Source organism: Planococcus citri, chromosome 3 (assembly GCF_950023065.1).
Source record: "Planococcus citri chromosome 3, ihPlaCitr1.1, whole genome shotgun sequence".
NCBI classification, from domain to species: Eukaryota; Metazoa; Arthropoda; class Insecta; order Hemiptera; family Pseudococcidae; genus Planococcus; species Planococcus citri.
In genome coordinates, this window is record NC_088679.1 from 32,354,723 (window position 1) to 32,377,647 (window position 22,925).

General features: G+C 33.3%; 3 protein-coding genes across 6 annotated transcripts in view; 1 reads left to right on the forward strand and 2 right to left on the reverse strand.

The window, feature by feature from the left end:
• Positions 1-1,470: 1,470 nt before the first annotated feature.
• On the reverse strand, positions 1,471-5,347 carry dup (double parked). The gene is made up of 12 exons (XM_065356880.1): positions 5,092-5,347; positions 4,773-4,817; positions 4,592-4,663; positions 4,464-4,520; positions 4,206-4,390; positions 3,811-4,134; positions 3,605-3,741; positions 3,209-3,309; positions 2,982-3,141; positions 2,725-2,909; positions 2,457-2,658; positions 1,471-2,381 (listed from the first exon to the last, which is right to left on the reverse strand). The coding sequence occupies exons 1-12, from the start codon at positions 5,191-5,193 to the stop codon at positions 2,227-2,229; spliced, it is 1,725 nt and encodes a 574-aa protein (XP_065212952.1). The 5' UTR covers positions 5,194-5,347; the 3' UTR covers positions 1,471-2,226.
• A 764-nt stretch (positions 5,348-6,111) lies between these two features.
• LOC135840377 (uncharacterized) lies at positions 6,112-9,360 on the forward strand. Of its 2 annotated transcripts, XM_065356879.1 has the most exons (12): positions 6,112-6,359; positions 6,422-6,589; positions 6,660-6,901; positions 6,968-7,155; positions 7,232-7,426; positions 7,493-7,756; positions 7,841-8,039; positions 8,119-8,277; positions 8,343-8,508; positions 8,575-8,803; positions 8,908-9,051; positions 9,132-9,360. In XM_065356879.1, exons 2-12 carry the CDS (start codon positions 6,470-6,472, stop codon positions 9,167-9,169), a joined length of 1,944 nt encoding a protein of 647 aa, XP_065212951.1. In that variant the 5' UTR covers positions 6,112-6,359; positions 6,422-6,469; the 3' UTR covers positions 9,170-9,360. The 2 variants fall into 2 exon arrangements, with proteins under 2 accessions (XP_065212951.1, XP_065212950.1); XM_065356878.1 differs by having other exon boundaries at positions 6,346-6,589.
• A 108-nt stretch (positions 9,361-9,468) lies between these two features.
• The window catches only part of LOC135840376 (neuroligin-4, X-linked-like), a 382,893-nt gene continuing 369,436 nt past the window's right edge, over positions 9,469-22,925 (reverse strand). For 2 of the 3 annotated variants that reach the window (XM_065356876.1, XM_065356877.1), the window contains exons 7-11: positions 21,682-21,833; positions 21,029-21,150; positions 15,017-15,147; positions 13,558-14,023; positions 9,471-10,033 (exon numbers count right to left, since the gene is read on the reverse strand). In XM_065356876.1, coding sequence (XP_065212948.1) covers positions 9,654-10,033; positions 13,558-14,023; positions 15,017-15,147; positions 21,029-21,150; positions 21,682-21,833 — 1,251 coding nt within the window. In that variant the 3' untranslated portion in view covers positions 9,471-9,653. Of the gene's footprint in view, positions 10,034-13,557; positions 14,024-15,016; positions 15,148-21,028; positions 21,151-21,681; positions 21,834-22,925 lie in introns of all 3 variants that reach the window. The other variant, XM_065356875.1, reaches the window with a different exon arrangement.

Genomic DNA, 22,925 nt, shown 5'->3' on the forward strand with positions numbered 1-22,925 from the left:
GTAGATGCATTTTAAAGTTCTGATTCAGAATGTTGAGGTTTATGCCCAGTTCAGCCCCCTTCTATCTATCTCTGCATATTAGGTTAGAAATGATATGGTTTTGATCACCTTGTAATGTGGTACGTTTCTAAAATAATAGTTATTGGCTGAAATCGAATTTTATTCACATTAATTAAAACAAACTTATTATTTTAAAATTTAAATAAGTGAAAATTAAAATTATTAAAAATCTAATCAAATTTATTGAAATTTGAAAAACAAACGGCATGTACACCTCAATCACGAACATGATAAATTTCTGAAAAACTGTTTGGGGGTTGGTTACTAAATGTAAATTATAGAACCTAAATTATAGAACCTCTACACCTTTATAGAGAGTTAGAAGGCACCCGATCGAACTTGATAATTATCATTTTGGACAATTGGAATTTGTCTTGAGAATAGTATTCTCACTATAATAAAATGAATATTAATGGTGTCAACCTTGAATAAATGGACTAATATTTCCAGCTTTAAAAATAACAAATAAAATTATGAAACTTTGATAAAATAAAAAAACTTGATTGAAAAACATAACAAATCATGATGTTGAGCAGCAAATAAATGAATAGTTTGAGATATATCAATTAGAAGTAAGAAGAGATCTACATAGTTACCTATGTCAGTAGGTCTAGGTACATCTATGTAATACTAAAAACATTATGAAAATTATATAAAATTAAAAATAATAGATTTGTAAGAAGTATCTGAAAATTATGGATACCTATAATTTGACATTAATACTCGTATTGGATACTTTCATAGTTTTTGAATATTAGTATGTAAGTAAACTTGTGAACTTGAGTGTATGTATGTAGGTAATTATTATTATAGGTATGTGTCAAAAATGAAAAAATAAAATAACTTATGTAAATTAAGAAAATAATATTATGCGTAGGTACTTATGTTAAATTAATTCAATAAAATTCATCAATGATTTCTTTTGTCCTTGTTTATTAAATACATACACATATGACACAATTCAAGTGCAAATGCCGAATGCGGTTTTGCATTTTCACACAAAAACTCCCTTGTTCGACACATTGAAACTAATTTCAGCATAAGAAATTGCAAATAAGAAAGCGTAACTTATTGTTATTCATGAATTGTTTTTTCAAAATTTTGATTTTTCTCATTTCTCATTAATTGTGTACATTAGTTTTCTTACAGGTATCATGTTCCGAATACATAGGTATGTAATTTTAAAACTACAAGTTCATAAGTTCGGGAAATGTATTATAATTTCAGCTTCATGTAGGTGGACGCACAGTAATGACTAGCAAAATCCCCTTTTTTCGGAAGGGTCCAACTAATTTATATTCGTAAGGTGTCATGGCGAAATGAAAGTTCTTGGAGATTCATTTACTTGGATTTGAACATATTTTATTATTTCAGCTTTCTAATCTCATTTCAACGCAAAAAATCAAGACATTTTAGTCATCAAGCAAATACGTCTTTATTATTAGCGCATGCAAAAAATCCACAATCCGGTATAAAATAAATTTAAAACGAAATACTGCTAAAAAAATTTAAAGATAGGTATATCCGATAAACGATCCGAAACCAAAAGCACAGGAATAAACGCTGAAATGAACACAACAATGATCTTCAGCTCATGAGAATTCCGCAATAAAATGGAATTAAATAAATAAAAAAAATCATAAAAAAAACTTTAAAAACCTTATAAAATAGGATATAATAAATTCGAGATTGAACGCGCGTTTTTTCCCTCCAATTAAATATCATTCAAATTTAAATCGTATGAAATTTTTAAAAAAATGAAAAATTCAGAACTGTTTGCGTAAAAAATACACAAATGCTCGGAGAAAGAAAATTTCGAAATCAAAACTTCAACATTTACGCGTTAACAACAAACTATTTCTAGAAAAAAATTCAAGACATTATCGTTAACGATAAAATGTTAATAATTAGAAGATTTCAAATCAATATCTTATAAATTATGATACGAATTAACAAACGAAAAATATACTCGAAAAAATTTCAAACAGATTTAAATTTGCTTCGAACATGCACAGAAACGGAGATATAAAAACTTGGGAGAATAGATCACCAATACGTACAACCTAATTTATCGATACAGTCTTCGCCTTTTATATTTCTTATAAATATATTTTTAAAAAATTGTAAATTGAACGTGAATAAAATGACGTATAAAAGAAATCGAAATTACGACGGATTTGCTAATTTCTGTAGCTTGCCGATGACACGCGTCATATCGGCATCTTTCGACAGTCGAATATACGAAGCATTGCGAACAGTGCAGAAATTCATCCAGCCCGGAACGTGCTTGGATATCAGTTGCATGTGCTGCATAAGATCGTCTAAAAAAAAAAAATATTTCATAGAATAAAATATGTTATCAAATCACAGAAGGTCACTTTTTTCTTTCTACTCACTTTGTACTAATTTCTCTCGATAACTGTGGCCTATTTTCAGCATCACAACTTCCACCGGCAAAATACCTTTTTTCTCATTGACAAAAACATTACGCATTATACGAGCCAACTCCGGCAAACGTGACAGCATTATGGCTTCTTTAGCTTCAGCTGGCGTCTGAGTCATTGTTTCAGCCGCCTTTGCAGCTTGTTTAGCTCGAATCTAGGGGGAAAAACGTGGTTATTTGGAATGAACAAATCACACAATATGTAGTTAAAAATTTCTTACTTTTTCTAACAGAGATTTTGGAACATTTTTTAGAGCTTTTTTCAATCTTGGAATATCCGCTGTGCTGGTCGGAGTTGACGGTGTACTGGGTTCTGATACTTTGGTTTCTTTGTTCTCTTCTGCTGCCACCGCTGATACAGCTCGTTCCATACGTTTGTTAACTGAGGTCAAGTCGTGAGCTCTTGCTGTACGACAAAATTCAATAATGTTGAAAAACTGCGAAGTAAAACGAGGAGAGAATTTAAAAAACTTCGTACCTAGAACACTTTTGGCTGTGAATACTTCATATTGAACGGGAGGTTGAGGTAGTGGCTCAGGTACAACATCGGGGACATTATCAAGCTCAAACTCTGCATGCCATTGTTTCAATTTATCCGATTCTACGACGATAGGTGGGTCTAATTTTGAAAGGAATTCCTGTAAAAAAATACATCATGAGTCGAAAAGTTTCGAAACTGACATCGGAGCAAAAAGGTGAGCATACTTGATGATAAGTCTTCGTTTTAATCAGTAAACGTTCGTGGAAAATTTTCAATCTTTCGGAATTTGTCAATTCTATTGGCTCAGAGTCATCGTCTTTCTTAACTGAAAGAAAAAAAATCACAATAGAAACAGTTCTACGGTTTTAATAGTAGATTATGCAACTAGGGAGGTAATGTGATTTTCAACAAATTTTGAGATTTATTTCCCGAGCGAAGCGAGGGAAGTAACTCAAAATGGTTGAAGATCACAATATCTCCCTTGTTCCATAATATATTTTACGTTTTTAAGGGAGAAAATCGCTAGTTTGTCCACCGAGCGATTAGCGAGCGGGAGATAATGTAGCGGATTACCTCCCTAGAAACGTAAATATCAATTACAACTCCAAAAATGAAATTACCTGTGTGAGATAGTCTATTAATTACTAACTGGTATCTTTCTTCGGTCGAACAAGCAACTTTGACGCGCTCTCTCGAGAATTCGTACGATTCAGGATAAACAGCTTTTATTTGACCCAGCCGCGATTCTTCGAAATTTCTACCAAAAAAACGACCGTTAGAAAAAGAGAATTCGAAGCAAAAAATATCAAGAGAAAATGAATCGAACCTGCTCAACATTTTTTGAACGTCTCTCTTTAGTTTATCGAAAGTGATCATTTCACCTCGATCTGTTTTAATCTTGGTGATGATGTCCACGGAACGGAATACCTCTTTGAGGACTAAATATTTATGAGGTAGTATCAAAGCATCTTTTCCAGAAGCTAACAAATGATTGTATCTTTCGAATGCAGCAGGTTTAACCGGAGTTGTTTGTTTGGGACCTTCATTGAGAAGTTTCTTTGGTGATACGTAAGGTAGATCTTTAACTGGAGATCGAATAGGACTAGTCCAAAACAACCTTTTGGGTTTGAGCGTTCCACATTTAACCGGACTGTAAACACATCGTAAACGCAATCAGAAAAAGTTCAGGTAGAAACGTATAGTAGATAGATTGAGCATTACCTTGATGGTACTTCGAGCTCGACTTTATCAAATTTCTTCAATTCAGCGGTGCCTGGTCCGGTTAGAGAATCTTCAATTTTCTTTAATCGAGATGCGGTTGCGTTATACTTTTCTAATTTCTTCTTCAAAGTGGAGTACTTTTTATGTTGTCGAATAACGTTCTTAAATTCACCTAAATGTAGTTTCTGCAAATTCCACAGTGATTGTTTACAGTCATGTAATACCAAGAGTTGCGTACGTGCTGACGTGGATACTCACTCGTCGTAATGATTCTTGAGTAGCTGGTGACTGAGTTGGGGTGGTTGGTCTGTCAGACTGAAAAGCGAGATTTATTAATATGCATATTTGATAATTCAACTCAAACAAGTAGATGATACAATACTAACCTCAGGGGTGGATTCTGGATTCGGCGGAGGAGTTTTTTCTCTCTGACTTTCATTATTATCTGTACGTTCGGTCTGTAAAATTAATGAAATTAATATCAAGAATTACACGAAACATTCAGCGTGAACCCTTCGCCAGTACAAAAATACTTATTCAGGGTTTCATCTCATTCCTGAATCTTACTTCTTCATTCCGTTGTGTGCAAACGTTATCTGCAGCAGAATCACCCTAAAAACACAAAATTGTAACGGTTTACTCATCATCGAACATCGAATGAGATATATTTAATAAGAGTGAAATGAAAACAACGAATTGAAAAGTACGAACGAGAAACAAGTAGCTAGAATAGTTGGAATAGAAAGTGAAGTTCATTACGCCCAAAACTGCTACAAAAGTATCGAAAATTACATTTTTTGATAACAATATCGAGTTCATGTTGTGAAAGGAACTGCTAGGTGTTTATACAATAAGGAAAATAATAACCAACGGTTTTTATACTCACGTCGAATAATTTTCTGGCGACCAATTTTGAAGGAAAGCCAGGAAGTTCATCGGTGGCTGGACGCTTGCGGGCTTTGAAAAATGTATCTATGTTCGTCTGCATGGTTGAATTCGCAATGACTAGTGAATAATAATAGTACAACTGATTCCAGCATACAAGCAAATTAAATAATACAACGAATTTAATAAATTAAATCGGTACAACGCAACACAAAATTAACAAAAGCTTGATGGTAATGAGAAAAGCTATTTGGGACAAAAAAGGCGCAAAGAAACATATGTTCGAGCAATGACGTATTTTGTGAAATACAAAAAATGGCTGAAAAAAGTGAAAGTTTCATAATTTTTAATGGTATTGCGATTTTATTGATGATTAGCATTTTTAAAAATTCAGTTTCATCGTGATTAGAATTTTTTACAATGAAAAATGAATTAAAATTCGAAATTTATAAACTACAAAAAAATCAAAATTTTTTTTATGGAAGAAAATTATGAAAGAGAAATGATAATTCGTTGTTTTACTTAAACTGATTAATGCCACCGTATTTTTGAAGTGCAAGTTTTTTTTACCTATTCGTGGAACCTATAGGAGGGGCTATACTGATACTGAATTTAACCGTAAACTTAAACTTAACCCTAGAAGTTAAACAAAGGCAAATTTTAGGTTAACGTACGTTAAATTCAGTATAAACCAAGCTAAAGTATAAGTTAAGGGAATAAGTATCCCCTTAAATTCAGTATAGCCCATCCTTCACTCTTTATTTTTCTCGTTTTTTTTTAGAAATCAAAAAGATAAAGAAAGACTGAATTTTATCGAATTTGAATTTTAAAACTGAATTTTTATTTTTATTTTAGGAACTGAAAGCTGCAATTTGCTTAAATTAGGCTAAAAGTTCATTCGCTCTGGTGCTTCAGTTTCGTTTTCAAAAAATTGACAACACTGATTGTGCGCGCGTGCTTTCAAAACAAAAACAAAACGAGGTGTGATAAGTTGATACCGGGTGACCAAGAATAATGGGTTTTGAAATGTTCTGATAAGTCAAAAAGGGAAAAAAATTTCCCTAAGTAAAAATTGGAAAATGGAGTAATAATCGAGAAAAAGTGCTTTCGAATTATTGTTTCGATGCAAAATGAAAGATTATTTCGTGTTTCACTGAAACAATCATTCAAACGCACATTTTTTACATGATTATTTAATTTTCTAATTTTCATCGTGGGAATTTTCTCTCCCTTTTGATAACATCGAAATCCATTATTCTTGGTCACCCGGTAAGTGAAGAAAAAATTGTAAAATTTTCTTCAAAATTTCAATTTCTATCCGATTTTTAAAGTTTTGATCGCAGGAGTTTGATGATTTCTTGCTCGGTATTTCATTTTTTATGATGGAAATCACAGAACTAGAGCGTCACAAGCTTACCAGCGCTTATACTCTTGTAGGATCATGTATATCTGTGCAAAATCTACATGCTGTCATTATCCGAACCGGCATCCATATAATGGTAAATTTTTTTCTTAATAAATGAACTCATGCATAGATATAGAATGTAATACATGTTCTCGACTTTGCAGGAAATCGTGCCGAATTTATCCTCCTCTGATAAATGTGTTACTATGCACCGATCTCTGATCAAAACACCTAACGATTTTCCGATACCAGATATCAGCGTTGACTTGAAAAGTCTCAACAGAGAAGAATTTTGCATGCTTCACTTGGATCATAAATTAGTCCCACACGATGATAAAATTACTGCACCTGATGTCTTCGTAAAACAAATTTGTTGGATTCCTGTTCAAGATACAACCATACGCAAGTTAGTATAGTTTAAAAAACACCTGGAATTTAAAACGATGTTTAAATTTGCGTTTCTTTTGATTAGACCTGCTTTAGGAATACTAACCAATCGCACAGCTTTACATTTATATCTCAAATCCGGTTTGACATGGAAAAAATTCGCGGATGTGTCATCTATATGGAATGATTACTGTTTCAAGAAATGGTTTCCTAATCCAACTCTAGATGCTTATGCTGAAATCGAAAAGAAATTCAAATATATTCGTATCTCAAGTATTACTCGTTCTCTTTTTAGGAATCTCATATTTTACTCTTTTTTCCCTCAAATTTTAATTCGATATTTTTTCAGATTTCACCTCATGCGATGGATTTTTATACCAAGATGGTAGTTCTTCGTTAATCGCTACTGTTTCCGAAAGCGGTATTATTGCCTTGTGGAGCATCCCTGAAAATATGAAAGAGAAGTCTCCTCATGTTGTAACAATTTTGGAAACGAATCTTTCAGTGCAGTACCTGTACTGGCATAAATTATCTAATAAAAAAGGTATATACGATGAATTTTATATTCTAAAATGTTTACTTTTTCGAAAAATTCAACGGTATTTCTTAGGTTGGTTAATTGTCGCTTGCTACGATGGTCTATTGAAGTTGTATTCCTGCGAAGAACACGAAAAAGAAACGCTGACGGTTAAATTCGAATACGAAGTGTGGAAATATGCCGATCTCATGGCAATTATTAATTTAAAAATTAAAGATTCAGAAGATGGTAAATCTTTGATGGCTTTTTCCAAAGAGAACGTTGTTTTATTATTTTCACTTGGCAAGGAAAACATTCAGAACGAACATTTTTACGAATTTGAGCAGAAAGTTGCTGGTGAGTATCAATCAAGTACATTTTGACGAGTACTTTACTTTTCCAACGGTCTCGTTTTTTTTTTCACGAATTCTATTTTTTCAGGACTTGAGATTTTGGACGATCGCAGAATATTCGTTGTATTGTGTAATAATAAGACTTACGAATTATTTCTCGGGAAATCCGAATCTGTTTCTAAAGAATGCTGTCCTGTTACATTTAACCACGAAACTGAAGTGGAACAATTCACATGCTACGGAGTGTCTTTTTCAAAAAATAAGCTCTGGGCTGTGTTCTACTTGAAGTAGGTTTCTTATTTACCGAGTTTATTTCCAAAAATTAAAGAAAACGAAAATTGGTCCTAAACGCATTTTTGTTTATAGATTTTCTTTGCAGTACGACCACTTGATTCTCAGAGATCCTCATTGTTTGTTATTATGTACTGTTAATCCGAAAAATCGAGTGACACCTTCGACTTTGGAACCACTGATTAAAAATCCCATCACAATTTACGATTTACACGATTATATCGAATATCTGAGGTATGTCGATAGTCATTTTAGTTCTCTAATTATTTTGATTCTCACGCAATAATTTTTTTTTACAGAATACAATGCTTGAATGAACCCGAAATCGGCGAAACTGATAAAATAAATATCACTTGGGATTATTTAAACGGCGACATAGAAATTTGTCGTAAATTTTTCCAACTTTCGTATATCCTAATGAAATGCTACTGTTTGAGTAAATCCAGCTATTACGAAGAAAATAAAGTAAGTTATTCATCTTTAGTGTTTGACTGGGCAATTTCACTGAAATAATCATCGTTTTAATTACAGAGTCTGATTACTTCCGTTGAAATCATCTTCATGGTGTGCAATTTCTTATTTTACCAAGAAAAAATCACGGCTATCAGAAAACAGTATTTTTTCTACAAATGGCTCGCCGATAATGTATCTAAATTACCCGACACGGTTTTGGAATACCAACGATTCAAGAAGATCAAAGATATGATGAATAATTTCACCGATGTTTGTTTCGATGAAAAATGTGACTTGTGCACGAGCAGTATCCTTTGATTATTTTTTCATCAGAATTATTTTTTAGAAAATTTTTAGGTGATTTTATTAGTTTTGATTTTTATCAGTATTTTCCTTAATCGCGTAAATCAGGTGTCAAAGATTATGGTAATCTGAAATACGTGATTTGTGACAAAGGCCATCGAGTTTTACGATGTTCTTTTAGTTTCCTGCCGATTACCGATAAACCTACCAAAGAATGTACTTTGTGCTATTCCACAGTTCTGCAATCCGAAGGTAAAATTTCACTTTTATGGCATATAATCGTATCGTAATTTGTCAGTTCATTCAAAATTAATTATTGTAATGCATTTCAGGCACCAATCGTTGTATGATTTGTGATAATGTATTTTAAATCGATACAATGAATAGGCATCCACTGAAAAATGTTGTTCGTTTGAATTCAAAATGACAGGAGGAACATTTGATGTCGTTGACCTAATTCAATTAATTCTTTTCTTTTAATTTAATTCAAAATTTTCATTGAAATATTCTTTGTTTTTTATGTGTGTTTTTTTTTACGAAGAATTAAAATTATGCTATTGATTTTTTTTTTACTTCAAAAAAAGTGAGTGAGCATAATTGATTACGAATTAGTTGTGCTCTTTTTCACTTCAGGTATTTGAATTTCCTAACCGAAGAAAAAAAAATGAAAAAAAGTTGTATTTATTAAATGAAATTTACCAATTAAAAAAAAACAACAATAACGTTCGTTATGTACATACAATAAAAAAGGTATTAAATAAGGAAAAGATATTAATAACTGATAAAATTAATCACAGATATATAAAATTCTCTTAAAATTCGTTCCCAAGTAACACGTGGTACGTACGTAGAAACTAGACTCGAATTCTACTAAAATCGTCTGAGCATTTCGATAACCCCTCCGTATTGACGGACTGATGCTTAAGAATAGATTTAGGTTGACGTGGTACGGTGCCCAGTCCTAGTTCGCAAGGACTTCTCGCACTGTGAATATCGTCGTTTAATTTAGACGACCAATACGATGGACTAACTTCGGTCGATTTATTACTCGTATGAGTAGATAATTTAGGCAGTGTTGAACACGAACTGCAGCCTAAATCTGGCATCTCGCTGCGACGTTTGAATTGGTGATCGTAATCCGACTGCTTGAGCGGTTCTAGAACGAACATAACGGATTGGTCGACCATCGAAGTGTTGATTGTTTCGTTTTTCGTTCTGTGACGATCCGAAGGGTCTGAAATGGAAAGGAAGTTTTAATAAGATTGAAATTTTACTAGTGATAAATGAAAACGAAATAATGATTCTCTAATAAGAAACTGATGAACTTATTCGGTGAAAAAGTAAGTATCAATCTAGAACTGACAAATTCAATACTTTCGAGGGAGAAAATTATTGAACCTCATCTCATCCAAATTTTTAAAAAAAACATGAGAAATTTTTGAAAATTGAAAATAGTACTTTTTGGCTTGGTCAACAAGCCACTGAATTTCATCTTTTGATTTTTTAAAAATTTTCTAAAAATTCAAATTTGGTCCATTTTTTTGAGAAAAAAAATCGAAATTAATAAATGATAAAATTGAGGTAAAAGGCTAAACTTTTATTTCATGCGTCCCATTTTTGACTACGCAAATGGATTGATGATGATTTTAGGAGAATCTGAAGTCTCCAATAAATTTTTTATTGTCTTAGTTCTCAATGAAAAATTAAAATAAGTATGGGTTATGAAAATATACTTCCCATGCAATTTATTTAAATGGGTTGAAATGTCGACCGAAAATAAACAATGTTTCCCATTAAAACTTTTTTTTGAGCATTTTTAAAGAATTTTAAGCAGCAAATTTTAGATTATGATTTTTGAAATTTTTGAAAAAAATGTCATGCGATTTGTTTCAATAGCATTTTTTTTGAAAAATTTCGAGTTCATAATTGGATTATGATTTTTGGGATTTATAAAAAAGGTGTCATGAGACTTATCAAAAATCATTACAAAATTTTGACAGAAAATCAAACATTCCTATCAAAACTTTTTTTGAGCACGTGTGATCAATTTTTTTAACTCTACACTGAGCTATGATGGTTTTTGATAAAAATTCTAAATGAGCTAGAATTTTGACATGAAAATCAAAAATTTTCTATCAACATTTTCCTGAACAATTTTGAAGAATTTATAGCTTAAAATTGTGCTATGATTTTTGGGATTTTTGAAAACGTGTCATGCCACCTATCAAAATTGATTAAAATCACGCGAAAAATCCAAATATTTTAACGAAAATGGTTTTTGAAGATTTTTGAAGAATTTTGATCTTGAAATTGGCGGATTGTGATTTTTAGGACTTTCAAAAAGGTATCACGCGACCAACCTAAACAGATTAAAATGCTGTGAAAAATTCAAAAATTTCTGTGAAAACTTTTTAAAAGCACTTTTGAAGAATTTCCAGCCTAAAATTGGGTCATGATATAATTTCGTCGAGGTTTTCAAAAAAAACGGTCATCGTGCGACTTAAGTATCTATACGAGTTAAAATTTCGACAGAAAATCAAAAATTTTCCATAAAAACTTTTTTTGAAAAGTTTTAAAGAATTTTTCACACAAAATTTTGGTTTATGATTTTTGGAATTTTGGAAAAAGTGCTCGTGCAACCTATCAAAATAGCTCAAAATTTTGCGAAAAACTAAAATATTTCAACGAAAACGTTTTTTGAGAATTTTTAAAGAACTTTGACCCTAAAGTTGGATCGCATCGTGGTTTTCGGGATTTTCAGAAAAAAATCATTCGATAATCAAAATTGGTTTAGATTTTGACAAAAAAACAAACATATTCCAATCAAAAAGTTTTGAAGCACTTTTAAATGAACGTTTAGCCCGAACTTGGGTCATCATTTTTTGAAAAAATTCATGTGACTTCTCTTACTTATTAGGTTAAAATTTTGATCATAAATCCACAATTTTCCATCAAAACTTTTTTTTGAGCAGGTGTAACGAATTTTAAACATTTACAAAATTTTGGGACTCGATTTTTGGGTGTTTTAAAACAGTTTTTGCAAAAAACCCCAAAAAAATGTTTTGTGAGAATTTTTGAACAATTTCGAGCAGAAACTTCGGACATGATTTTCGAGATTTTTGAGATAAAGTTGGTACCATGCAACCTATCAAAAAAGAGTTGAAATTTTAAAAAATCCATCAAAGCTTTTTTGGGCACGTCATTTAAAGAATTTCGAGCCCAAAATAAAAATAATTTCTCGTATAATTATGATTCATGAAAAATTGTTTTGAGACCTATCAAAATGGGCCACATAAAGAGAAAATTCAGAGCTGTATTCGAAATCTTTAATTTTTCCTTCTTTTAATGGCGCAATCCAATTAAAATATATATATATATAAAACAGAAAAATAATTGAAGAATTCGGTTCAAATTTAAATTGATGGGGTAGTTTGGCATCTTCGATTTTCTTATTTTGTGTTCACTCATTTCACATTATTTTTTTCGCTGTTGTTCCATTTTTTGCTTTGTTCCAATGTTCTTATTTGTTTGTATTGTTTTTCGTTGTTCTTATTTTCCTATTTTCTCCTCATTTCATCTTGTAAGTGTTCAATTTCATAGTTAGCTTTATGGAGGGAGGAGGAAAACTCCTCCGAGGGGGTGGAAATGAAAAATGATTGCAATTTTCGAGCTCAGCGCAAAATTGTGTACCATTTCGATGGATCATGTCTAAGTTTTAAAATCTATGTTCTAACACAGTCTTGAAAGGGGAGGGGAGGGGGTGGAGATTGAATGAAAAATTTTGAAGCAAAAATTTTCTCAAATAAATTGCATACACATAAATTCTCACCATCAACGCGAAATGTGCAAAATGTGTTCAATATCATAGTTGGATTCAGTTTGGGGGGGCAAAACGTCATCATGCGGGGGTGGAAATGAAAAATGTCTGCGATTTTAGAGTTCAGCGCAAAATTTTATACCATTTTGATAGGTCGCATCGATATTATCGGATAGATAATGCATTGTTGAATTCCGGTGGTGGGGGGTAGCTGACAAACCCATTAGTGCGCATAAAATCGCGTTGTGCAATTTTTTTTCACCGTTTTTGCGCAGTTGGGCTTCAAATGTCCCCCTTTAACACACGTCCAAGAATCCGTTGGTTCCAGGCCATACTCTGGTCATAAGAGCCGTTTTATGGTCGAAATTGGCCAAAAACGCATAAAAATTGCATTCAAAATGCCATAATAATTATGCAGTTGTGCAGGGTATCACGGAAAAAATCACATATTTGGTATCGGGAGAAGTCCCCCAACACAACCCCGTCGAGTTTTTGTGGTTCCGACCATCCCCAAAATCACCTTTTTGAGGGTCCACCCCCCCCCCATTTGTGCGAGGGAAAAATGTCAAAATTGCACTTTTCTGAATGGGGCACATAGTACCTTCATTTTGGCAGCGCGTTTTTTTGGTTCCCGAAAAAAAAATACAAAATCAACTTCTAGAGCACTTTTTCGTGTATGGATTGTGGTCTATTAGGTACTTATTGAAAATTTCATATTTCCATTTTTTTTTAAATTTAAAAAATCCAAGTTTCGATGTGACCAAATGAGCTTGAATAAAAATCCAAAAATTTCAAACTTATCTGAGATCCACTTCAGTTCATAGCCCTATTTATTGTACATACTAAATACACCAATAATGTTTCATTGTTTATCAAATCGCAAGCCTTCTCAACTTCTTAAGTAGGTAGTCAAAAATTAACTAAGTAGGTATTTCCCTTACCTATCGTACTTTTGATATTCAACGATGGTCCGCCATTCTCGGTGATCTTCCTCGAACAATGTGGTCCTCCTTCTATTCCCAATATTAAACTATTGTTACTGCTAATGCTACCAATACTGCCGCTATTCTTATCGCTATTCGATCTGGTATTATCTTTTTTATGATAAACAATAATGAACACAAGTACGTTGAACGTCAACAAAACGCATCCTATTCCGATGGTGATGATCAATGCGAGCGAATAATTCGAGAATCCGTTCTCCTTGGAGGTTAATTGTTCGTCGTGGATTACAGTTTCGGCCGCATCGTTCGGCGTCATCGCGTTACGATCGGACGACGAAGACGCTATCATTACGACAGGTAAATCGAACGTCGAATTGAACGATTCGTTTCGAGCGATTACCTTATTCACCGTGTTGGTTGTATTGGCGCTGGAAACTTTGAAAGACTGTTGTGGGTACATTATCTGTAAGAGAAAGGATCTTTATAGTATAGTTTGTAGTTCTAGTTATGGTATCTCATCGATAGCATATGTACCATAAGTAATCGAACACGTGAATTTCCAACCAAACGAATTGAATTGTGTTTTTATTTTCCTTCACCCTTTTTTTTCATACCTATATACGCATTTCAATCAACGTCTTCGACAATCGTACCGCACATGTACGCCGATTATACAAAATTGTCACAAACACTCTCTCGTATATATAATTTTCAAATGGCTTGCGGGGCAGTGACGTCCATCCGAGTGTACGTAAACGATACCCAAATCAAATAGAGGTACACGTCAACTATAGCTACATGTGCCATGCCATGGCCTACGCTTATTACACCAAGAATTCAACCAGACGAGAATTTTTTCCACCAACACAACGACAAAGAAGCTTTTATAAACGACGCTTTATTAACTGCTCGGCCAGCTTTAGCGGTTATACTCTCGTATTTCGCAGAACGGAAACCGGCATTAGGCCAGTAGGTACAGCTTGTACTACTTTTCTCTTAATTCCAAACATAGGTAGGATGGGTAAGTATATATACTCGTAGTAGGAACAACTGTACGAGGAAGGCAGGTAATAGGTAGATACGCTATACGTTTTGCAAGATGCGGCATGGCAGTCGTATCGATTCACCGCTGACGACGGTGGCCCAAGACCCAAGCTTTGGAAAAACCGCAAACCTTAGTCGCGCGTATTACTTTGCGAGAATATCGTTTTCACAACCGCAATACCACCTCACTTGGCGCAGTAATACGCGATTTACGAGCTCTTGTTTTACACTATACACGTATTTTTGCAACTAGCTCGCCGGGTTTTTATTTCGGACCAACAACGATACACGAATAGGTATATAAAGGAGGCACGAGGGTTGTGAAAAAAAAAAAAAGGAAAAGGATGACGAGTACGCGTAGGCTAGGCAGGTGTATCGAGTTGATTAAGTGCGCTGTTAAAATGTTACCTACCTCTTCCGGTTGGAATTGGTGATGCGACGGTGGTACATCGTCTGAGCCAGGTTTATGTAGTTCCGGTATCAAATTCAACCAAAACGATAACTTGTGAGCTCTGTAGTGATTTTTCAATTTTAATTTCGTATCTGTACAAACAAATCAAACGTAAAGAGATAGGATTAAAAACCGATTGAATGAGATGAAAAAACAAGACTACCTATAGATATCTACGATGAGCATTTTTTTCGACGATTTTATAGCAAGAAACGTTTTACTCGTGTTCATCATGTTTGACAAGATGTTAGGGGTCGAGAAAGATAGAGGAAAATCTAGGATTTCTTTTATAAATTGAGTCGCATAAAGATGACAAAATGCATAAACTAGATGGCAAATTTTTCTTCGAGAAGTCTTAATGAAAATTCGATGGAATATTGGCAATAATATTTATTTTAGAAAATTAAAAATTACAGCTACGAGTAATAAGGTTATTGAGAAAGAGCTCCAAACGAATTGAAAAATTTTAGGTGTGAACAAACCATAAAACCATAAATGAATATAAAAATACCTCATAAGCGTAAATTTTAAGGACTCGAGTTAATTTTTCAAATGTTAGGCAATTTTTGAAAATGAATTTCGAGCCAAAAGTGAGAAAATCAAAAGTTTACATAACCTATTTGAATTTATAAAGCCAAATTTTAGTATGTAGGGTACTCAAAGTATTAGAGCAGGAAAATAACGTAAAAAAGCGAGGGCAAAAAGGAAAAAATTTGCACATAAATTTTTTCTTCGGGAATGTGTTCAGATGAACTCCCTGAACTACCAAAAAAAAACCGAACCTCCTAACCCTGGAACTAATTTTTTTAGGGGGGCTAAAAACGGTTCCGATTTACGTTTTTTGCGATTTACTCCGAAAATATTAGGTTTACGAGAAAAACTACGATGACTAAAAATGTTCCCCTTCAAATTCTCGAAAATTGGATACTACGCTCGATACCCATCCCTTAAGAGGGGTGTCTGAAAAAAGGGATGGAAAGAGTAGGTGTTTAAAAAAAAGTCAGTCCAATAAATTGATCAAAGTTACCACTTAATATCATTCGTTTTCACTCAAATTTTTTTTACAAAGTCTACTCACCCAACTATTGATCACACCACCATTGATTGGTCTTCAACCCTCCCAAGGGGTTGGTGGGGGATGCTTGGTTTTTCAAGTAACACACAACTGAATCATGTATTTTAAAAACGAATCTGGACATGCAATGTATTGAATGGTATGTTTTCGAAGTCGCTGAATACGAATACCAACTTATCGTCTGTGTCCAACTCCACAAAGTCCCTCTGTGCCCCAAAAAGGGGGTTAAAATTTTGAAAAATCATGAAAAAACGAGTGATATATCGAATGGTATGTTTTCGAGGTCGCTGAGTACGAATATGAACTTATTTTTTGTGTCCCCCACAATGTCTCTCTGTGCCCCAACAAGGGGGCCAAAATTTCAAAAACCATCAAGAAGTCGAGTGATGTATCAAATGGAATGTTTTTGGAATCGGTTTTATCCCCCTAAAAAAATTAGCTCCAGGGTTAGGAGGTTCGGTTTTTTTTTTGGTGGTTCAGGGGGTTCATCTGAACACATTCCCGAAGAAAAAATTTATGTGCCAATTTTTCCTTTTTAAAACCACTATTTGCCTGCTCTATATGTAGTTTCAAGCAATTTTTTTGAACAGTTCTGGAATTTTCAGGAAAATTGTTGGAATTGCGATTTCCTCTGAATTTTGTACGTATAATGTAGCCCGGTTGAAAAAATTAAAATTGGTATAAACATGCACTCTCAAACTTACAAATTGACTGGAGGTGTGTTCGAGCCGTTAGTTAAGCTACCAGCACATTTTTGGGCATTCTAAATTAGATATCCAGGGGGCAAAACCCAGATTTTTAAGAATGACAAATCGAAATTAGACTAATTAGAGGTAATATTCTGAACACCCTCCGAAATAAGTACAATATGGTCTTTTTTTTTTTTTTAAATTAAGGCAAAATTACTTCTCTAGCGAAACCAAAGCGAAAATTTTTCGAAAAATGGGTCCAAAAACAAAAACCGTCCATTTTCCTCCCATTTTCAAATTAACTCGTCAAGGGCTCAAAAATATTACAGTTTTAAAAATTTTCAATTTTTTTTGACGTTTTCCTTTTCAATTTCTTTTTGATTCAAGTGAGCTCCTGATTGATGTTAACTGTCAGCTAGTTTATTACCTATTTATCAATACAAATTTACCATCTTAAGGAGGCAACCACCAAATTATCATATTATGTTGAAGGAGAAAATTAATTGATACTTTATCTTAAGAACTCCAGAGCATGAAAAAAATGAGCTCTAAACTTTAAAACGGCAGATTTTTTTTGTTTGAAAAAACGTAAAAACATTGAAAATTGATCATTTGAAGGGGGGGGGGGGTTACACATTTTCCTGAAAATTAGGAATTTTTCCCATGATAATTTGACCACAATTTGTTTGCTATGCTCATGTTCCATCAAATAGTGGGGAGGGGAGAATGAGAAATGACTCGCTCAACTGTGCATTTTTTTTTTTTTAAATAGAGACTTTGTAATATTTTTATCAAAATTCAAAACTGAAGATTCCAGAACGACTTAAAATTGCCTCCAATCGAACCACGACTCAATGAGGTTGGAACGTTGGTACGAAACAAAATAATTTTATTAATTTTTTTACTGCATGATTCTACAATTAAAGCAGTTACTTACTCAAAACGCTTTGAAACCTTTTTACGATTGATTTGACCGGTGAGTGGGGGTTACATATAAAATACTGCCAAATTTCGGCTTTTTAGTTCGAATGAGTAAAATTTACTTTTTTTTTTCATCTAAATGACCCAAATTTGATTTCGAAAAACATATCTTGACGTTGAGATACAAATTTGGAAAATCCTATGGAAAAATCAGAACCACAATTTTAAAACTTTTGCCAAAATGTGGGCCTTTTAGTAAATATTCTCGCTGATTTGAAAAAAATCTCGATCCAAATTTTAACAATTTTCAATAGCTTAAAATCATGCGCTCACTGCATAAAAATCCAATTAGATGTTCAAAATAAAAAAAGAGCTTTAGCTTTAGTTACGAAAAATTTCAAGTAGGTACCTATTCTGAAATGCAACTTGGGTGCAAATCCACTTTTTTGTCAAACCACATCCTTCGCTTCCTCTTATAAGACCCATTTCTGATTTTCCAAAAAAAAAATAATTCTTAACGTCAGTCATAAAAAAGTTCTATTCATTTCTAGAATTTGAAAGAAAATTTTTGATTCTTTAAATCTGACGATGAGCGCTCATTTAAGGCCAAATTACTATGTCGAAGCCCGGGAAAAACAAACGCAAAAGTTCAAGTGAGTATTCTAGTGATTTCAAAAGAATGAATTAAGATTGGCAATCAAATTAAAATGTCCAAATTTTAGAATTGATAGGTACCTATTTTAGACCTAATTTAGAGTTGATTGATTATAAGTCCAAAGAGGACACTAAAAATAAACATGAAAACCAAAATCAGCAACCTCAAACATTTCCATATTATGCTATATAAAGTTTCAGTCTCAAATTCGTCAAATTCGATTTCTAACCCAGCAAATTTCCACATTTTTAAAAAAATTGAGAACGGTATGGTACCAAAAAAATAAAATGTTTATAAAAAACAAGGTCGAGAGTTCTCCTTCAGTATTTTATGTTCTTGAGGTTTTAAAAATCTTTAAATTAATTCAATACGTACGAGTACCTGATAATACTATTCAGGAAAAATTTTAAGAGCAAAATTGGATTCAAAGGGGATTGATTTTTTTGAGGAATGAATAGGAGAAGGGGAGGGGTAGAAGAAGGAGAGGGGTAGGAGAGGAGGAAATGTGGTGGGAGGAGGAAGGCATCACAGGTCCTCAAATGTCACCCTAAAAACATAATTTTCATTTTATGCGTATTCACGGCAAACTGGGTATGCAACTTATTTTACATATTTTTTTACACCACCCTCCGCCATCTACCGCACGAATTCAATGAAAACGTTCGATTTTAGTGACCTGACGTGAGTTGTATGCAAGACTTATGAATCGGGATTTTCTTCAAACGAAATTAGACATTGAAATTTTAAAAAAATTTAGAAAAACATTTGACCATGATTATTTCAAAATTACAACTCATCTTCTCACCCTATTATCTCATTAAGTGAAAGCCTGAAAGGTTGAAACCAGGAGAACATTTTTTGGACATTAAAAAACTAGAACAGGAACTTGAATACACTACTAGAGAAAAATTTGAATTACGAATAATTATACCTAAGTATATTTGTCGAGTTTTGGTGAATTTTTGAACATTTTTGACCTAATTCGGGTTAATTCTCACGAAGAAGCCAACCTGGAATGCAGTTAAATCACATTTTTCACCAAATAAATCGAGTGATAGAAATTTGGAACCAATTTGGCGCCATTCTGATGCACCTAGAAAATTTTTGAATTTCCAGTTTTCAAAAAATATCAACCGCTCAACTCAGAAGGTCAAAAATAGAACAGAAAGAAACAGAATTTTCATTTTTTTTTTCTTTTTCAGGTTTATAAAAGATGGATTTTCTGAAAAAGTTGGGAGATGCTGAATTTCATTTTGACACTGAATCGAAAAAACCAAAAATTTTCTGAAAGCCCAAAAATTTTGACTTTATTTTATATGTAGTGAATAGGAAAAATTTGACTTTTCAAAAATTCTTCACCAATCGAAAAAAATTAGCATCTGAAATTTAAGTTAGTAGAGTATATTTAGATGCTCGGCTCTTTTAATTTTTTTTAATGCAGTCAGAAATTTTTTACCCTTTGTAGATTTTTCAATAAATTTCGAGTGAGCATAAAAATTATAGATAGGTAAATACAAATATCTGCAAAAATCAAAAATAATAAAAAATCGAAAATTTCATTCACAAAATTTTCTAGACACCCTGTATCTACCAGATCGTTATTCTCTTTGACGTTCGAAATACAAAAGCGAACCCCATCGATCCTTCCCATCTTCCAGCAACGATGGGAAACTTTTCACGGTAAATTTATCAGTATCCTACTAAAATTTCAATTCGAACCGTTTACGCGGAATTGTTTCAGCAACTTCCTATCAAATAATTTGCAGCTCGTATAGATGAGCTATGCTAAAAAAAAAGTATAGGTAATTATGAAACGTTGTTTTGTTTCAGAAATTTTCGCTATGCAGTAAAAAAAAAAACTATTATAGAGAAAAACTTTTCGTCGAATAATTTTTTTCATTCAGGTATACGGAGGAAGTTTTGTTTTTTCGGCACCGATTCGTATAATTTTTCATCTTTATGCTTTTTCGCTAATAAACTATAAACAGCCGAAGCCCGTTTCTCGTTGATTTTTACACTATACATATTTCCCTTCAGTACCTTCCCTTTCCCAAATACAACTCGTTTAACTGAAAATATACCTATATTTTATGTTCAGATATAGCTACGAGAAGTCGGAGCTACTTACGTACATTTTACCCAAAGCGAAAAGTCCACCGACATATTGTTTATTTTTAAATGTTTCCGGCTCGCGAAAATTTTAATCAAAAAAATAACAAAAAAGGTAGAAATTAATCTGATTTTTTAATCCGAGCTTTGGCGAAAAACTGAGAAAAAGTTCGTTCATTTTATTCGAATTGTAAAAGTGTCTCGAATTTGTTCGGCGTTTATTTCCATTTTTTTTTCCAAGGTGGGTGAAATTTTCCAAAAACCTTGTCGTTTATTTACAGGATGTCCTAGTTTTGATGGGCGAGCCGAATGGAATTTTTTAAAGTTTTTTATCACGATATTTTGTGTCGCCTACCTACTGAAATATTTTTCTTTTTTTTCGCATTTACAAAATTATTAAATTGCTGAAATAGATATTTTATTTTTTGTTTGAGAATTTTATTATTTTTCTCACCAACGCATGAGCACTTTTCCTGGTAGTGGTAAAATGAACCGAAATATAAATTTGAAAAATAGATTCTTACCTAAACTAAGATACTTCTTATGAACGGATTCGTACGGAGTCCATTCGATATTCTTCAGTCGTGCTCTATCAGGTAAAGTACTCCTTTGCGATTCTTGATTCGGTCCTGGGTCATTTGGATTGCTGCAAGTAGGTATACAAATTTAGATGAAGAGATTATACAAACAGCCGGAGGACTACGATAATTAATTCGAATAACACGAAGATAAACGCCAGATTCTAGTTTATACACAGATATCCTAATAATAGAGAGATTGCGGCTGATCGATATGTATATTTGAATACCTTAGCCTACATCTATGTACCATTACCGAGCACTATATTATTATGTTCTAGTACTATACGACAGTCAATTGGTCACCATCGCCATATATACGAGTACCTATATAGCATCGAAATACAGATGGGCGATGAAGATGGGTACTCGATATAAAACAAATACTCATCTACGTAAGGAGATATCGAAAACGTAAACAGAGACGATGGATGAGAAGGAGGCTGAATGGCGTTTCCATCGGTTAAACATTTATCTCGCTAATTCCGAACGGCTTCTGAATTTATGTTTAACCAGCTCAAAACGCCTTGTATTCATTACGTGTAAAACCTCGTGTTGTCCGATTAGAAAACCGCAATATACTCTCTGACTGTACTTACCCGGTACGTGCGAAATTACTGATGTACAGCATAAACGCTTCTGAGAGCGAAATTTCGGATTTCGTATAATTTTGCGGAAAGTGCTTTAAACCGTTCATCAGCGGAGCTCCGAATAAATACGGCAATTCTTCACCGTGAATGCAGCCTTGTCTCTGCAACAAATACCAATATAAATTAACGTCGTAGGTCAACGTGTTGTGTCTTCGTTATCTAAATCTAGGTACGCGAACCTTTCCAGGTAGGCTCAAAAATTCACATAAGGGACTATAAAGGCAAATTTGGCTTCGAGGGGAAAAGTAAAAAAATGTGATTGAATGATCAGTTGAAACTATGTAGGTACCTTAAAAATTTGATCATTGAAGTCGATTTTATGGAGCTTATGATTTTAGAAAGGAACTGTAGCGTTTTAAAAAACTGCTGCATTGACCTGACGAGGGAACCTCTTGAGGTTTCCGAATCCCATTTGAAAGGGTTCACGATATTTGGAAACAGGCAACAGCACAGTTTGAACCTTCCGTAAGAAGAATTTTAACAGCCTAAATTGATTTTTCGATTTTCGACGAGTTTTTCAAAATCCAAAATTGATGATTTTCGGTGATTTACTTAAGTATGCACGCATTATGCGTGAGAAGACCGACTTTCCTTCAAATACAAATCTTTTACGAACAAATTGAGTCACCTTTTTTTAGAACATTTGTATAGTAATTGATCTGTTTACAATCGAATCGATAAATAAATTGAATGATTTCCTTGGTGAATCATTCGCAAACGGATCAATTAATTTACGATCGAATCGGTTTTGTGAAACTATTGTAGGAATTGATCTGTTTTCGAGCGAAGTGAATCGAATCGAATCGAATCATTCACAACCGATTGAACAAATTGATTGATTTCTAGGCGAATCATTCGCGAACGAGTTGATCAATAGTTACTGAATCATTCACGAACGAATTGATTCGTATGAGTGACTGGTTCGCGAACGAATCGATTCATTTACTCAAGTTTTGATGAATCATTCGCGAACGAATTGATTTGTATAAGTGACTCGTTCGTGAACGAATTGATTCGTATAAGTGACTTGTTCGTGAATGAATTGATTCATTTACTCAATTTTTGATGAATCATTCGCGAACGAATTGATTCGTATGAGTGACTGGTTTGCGAACGAATCGATTCATTTACTCAACTTTTGGTGAATCATTCACGAACGAATTGAATAATTTTTAGTGAATCATCCGCGAAAG